Source organism: Ipomoea triloba, chromosome 10, assembly GCF_003576645.1.
Source record: "Ipomoea triloba cultivar NCNSP0323 chromosome 10, ASM357664v1".
Taxonomy (NCBI): Eukaryota; Viridiplantae; Streptophyta; class Magnoliopsida; order Solanales; family Convolvulaceae; genus Ipomoea; species Ipomoea triloba.
Window position 1 is genome coordinate 5,100,026 of NC_044925.1, and position 3,485 is coordinate 5,103,510.

The 3,485-nt window shown below is 27.8% G+C and overlaps 1 protein-coding gene across 1 annotated transcript in view; it reads right to left on the reverse strand.

Annotated features, from left to right (window-relative positions):
* The window catches only part of LOC116033048 (serine carboxypeptidase-like 11), an 11,299-nt gene extending 8,228 nt beyond the window's left edge, over positions 1-3,071 (reverse strand). Inside the window, exons 1-6 of the mRNA XM_031275805.1 lie at positions 2,896-3,071; positions 2,043-2,188; positions 1,591-1,667; positions 1,375-1,497; positions 1,177-1,279; positions 241-278 (exon numbers count right to left, since the gene is read on the reverse strand). Of these exons, the coding sequence (XP_031131665.1) occupies positions 241-278; positions 1,177-1,279; positions 1,375-1,497; positions 1,591-1,667; positions 2,043-2,188; positions 2,896-3,071 (663 nt within the window). The remainder of the gene's footprint in view (positions 1-240; positions 279-1,176; positions 1,280-1,374; positions 1,498-1,590; positions 1,668-2,042; positions 2,189-2,895) is intronic.
* Between the last annotated feature and the right edge of the window lie 414 nt (positions 3,072-3,485).

The window sequence follows — 3,485 nt, forward strand, 5'->3', positions numbered from 1 at the left end:
GGAGTGACCCCCCCCCCCCCCCCCCCCCCTGTTTATTTCTGATGTCATTTCGGTTGATGCCAATTGATCTATGGAATGGAGTTTATTTTCTAAAAAGAACTTCGTGATTAAACATCTTTGACTTACAAGATAGGTGACCTATTGGAAGTAAGAATAGTGCAACGCTACATTATATATCTATATGTGTGTGCGTGTGTGTTTTGTAAATGAAACATGTTCATACTTAAAATCTTTACCAACCTTAAGATTAACGAGTGGCTTAAATCTTGCATCAATCCCTGTAAATTAACAAGTGGGCAATTATTATATGTTATATTGACAATATTTAAATTATTAATAAAGATTCATGATACTTAAACATTTTGAAATGATGGATAGTGTTTAATTTGGAACATATTGAAACTCAAACCATTTTTCACGGGTACTTATATCATGAACCAATTTTCATATAACTATATTAACGTAACCCAAGTCATTGTCAAAATATATCACATAATTCCAAACTTAGCCTTAATTTTTTTTTTCTAACTTGAATTTATTTATTTTTTTACAAATAAAATTACTATATCGTTAAAAACTTTAATTGAGATCTTTTAAATGATATCATATTAATTTTTTTAAAATTAAATAAATATCAAGGCTCAAAAAGCAACTATTGTTGGTTCATTATTATATATTTATAAAGTCACTACAACAAGTTAATTAAGTTACTATTGTATGCCAAGGACCTTGTAGTCCAGTGACATCAAGTTTTTTTTTTTTTGATCAACAGTGGCACTAAGTTACTCTCTCATGTGAGAGGTTGTGGATTCAAGCTTTAGTGGAGACGATATTGACTCTTTGTGCTTCATTAATGAATGATCGTAAGTTAATAAAGTTACTAGCACATGTTCATTAAGTAACTATGGTAGGTTTATAGAGCCAATACCATAGGTTCATATTTGATACATTCTTAGTTTAATTTTTTAATGAATCACATAAACTTTAATGAAATATTGACTCTTTTTGCTTCATTAATGAATTATTGTAAGTTAATAATGTTACTAGTTCATTAAGTAACTACTCTAGGTTTATAAGCCAATACCATAGGTTCATATTTGATACATTCTTAGTTTAATTATCATGTTTTTTTAGTGAATCACATAAACTTCAATAGAATATTACTTAATGACTTACCATCTGATATTGCTTGAACAACCATTGGAACCGTAATACCAGAATATGAGTCTCCACCAACATAGAATGAGTTGGATTGATATTGAAAATGATCTTCTAACCACTATATAATAATCCCAAGTGTTAGATAACTAATGCAAGTTTCACAATATATATGTGCACATGTGCGTATCACAATGAAAATTGAAAAGTGTTAACCTTGCGAATAAATTCCGATCCATGATAACTTGTTTCTACATCATTCGCTTTATATTTTTTTGAACTTTTAGCATACGAAAATCCTGTTCCCACGGGTAAGTCTAGATAGATAAAACTTGCAACCTAGCAATAATTTTATGCACTTCATATATTAGCCAATTGAAATTGACCTTAACATTTATTGATAATGTTCTATAAAAGCACAAAGTAAAGTACCTTTGTCCATGAATAAGGATTTCGTGACAATGTAGGCAAACTCCAGTTATTCTTTGGTAGATCAAATAACAATGGCCCTGTGCATACGGTACGGTTAATTTAATTTAGAAATTTTTTCCTTGACACAATATTTGTATTACTGTCAATTATTCCTTGAAACAATTTATAGGCATTGTTTATATAATTATACTTGAATCAAGTTAGTTATAATTCAATTTTTATAGTATTTAATTTAATATTATTGGATAAAATTTACATATCTAAAGATTAAATTAAAAGTTCTGTTAAGCAAAAAAAATGTCACATTAGAAAATCATAACAAAACTGTTGAAACAATTAAAGAAAAATAAACATATTCATTAATAAAAACAATTTTAAAATACTTTTTTAACACATCAAAGTTGTGCATGTAAAAAATCTATATTAAAAAAAAATACAAATTTAAAGCTCACCCAATTCTTCCGTCATTGCAACGAAAGAAGAGCATCCGGGACCACCAGAGATCCAAAGCACAATAGGATCAACACTGGGATTTGATTCAGACTTTACAAAATAGTAAAAAAGTTGTATATCTTCTGATTCCCCAACACCGATATATCTAATGACAAATAAAAAAGTACATTAAATTCATTATATATATATATATATATATATATATATATATATATATATATATATATATATATATGTATGCGCAAAAACATATGCCCAATATTTATATTTTAAAAAATAATTAACAAATTCTTACTAATTAAAATCTAAATGAAGAAAAAAAATTATTTATTAGATTAATCCAATATATAATGTCTACAAATATTATTATCATTAAAAAATATAAGAAAAGATATGGTGGATGCATGTGCATGGTAAAGTTAATGGAAAAGATAACGAAAGTTATAACGGTAAGAGTATTTTTGTCAAAAAAATTGTATAGTACAACTATAAAAACACAATGTACAAAATGATTAACACTAAAAACATGGACATAAATAAGGATAATTTTGATTGAGACTTATTATGTTTTTAGATATATAATTGAGATATCAAATGTGAATAACAAATATGAAAAACTGCGATGACATTTCTGTAATTTTATATGATTAGGATTATATTGTGCATTTGGAAATGCATGCTTGATATTGTGAAATGTGAAATGATTAGAGTTTTACCCTTTCGTTTCCAAAAAAAAAAAAGAGTTTTACCCTTTCTGTAATATCTTACCGTTACTAAACTTTCAAGTTTGTAATAATTATAAAATAAACTTTACTCTTAAAAGTCTTAAATGTGAAATGATTAGAGTTTTACCCGGTTTCAAGTTCAAATGGAAGAGGCCCTTCAGGTTGAACCCCTGGGAGATACTCCACCTTAGAGCCTGCTGCTGCAACATGATGTGAAGAACAAAACCACAAAACAACGACGATTCCTAGAAGCAAAGGAAGAGAACTGCAGCATCTTCGTCGCAAAAGATTTGCAAACAACATTTTCGTCAAATTTAATTTAATTGTCACAAGAAAAAAAGGCCCATTTTTGCTCGCTGCATGGTTGCTGCTCTTTTATACAACGGCTAAGCACCTAAATCCTAATTTTATTAATACGGACGAGTTTGCTTCTTCGGCAAGAGTTACGATCTTACAGGTGACTCTACGATTAATTATAATAATTGAAGTACTATATTGGACTACTTAATTATAATATTCATTATCAAATCAGAAGATAATATTAATTAAAGATTACTGAAATAATAATTACTCCGTACATTATTGTAGTCGCTGCGATAAGAACTTTTCTTCTTGAAATATGTGAACAAACTATTTTCATTGAAATTCACGGTGTTATATTTCTAAATATTTTCATTTACTTTTTACATTTAAAAAAATGAAAAGAATATCTTTTCA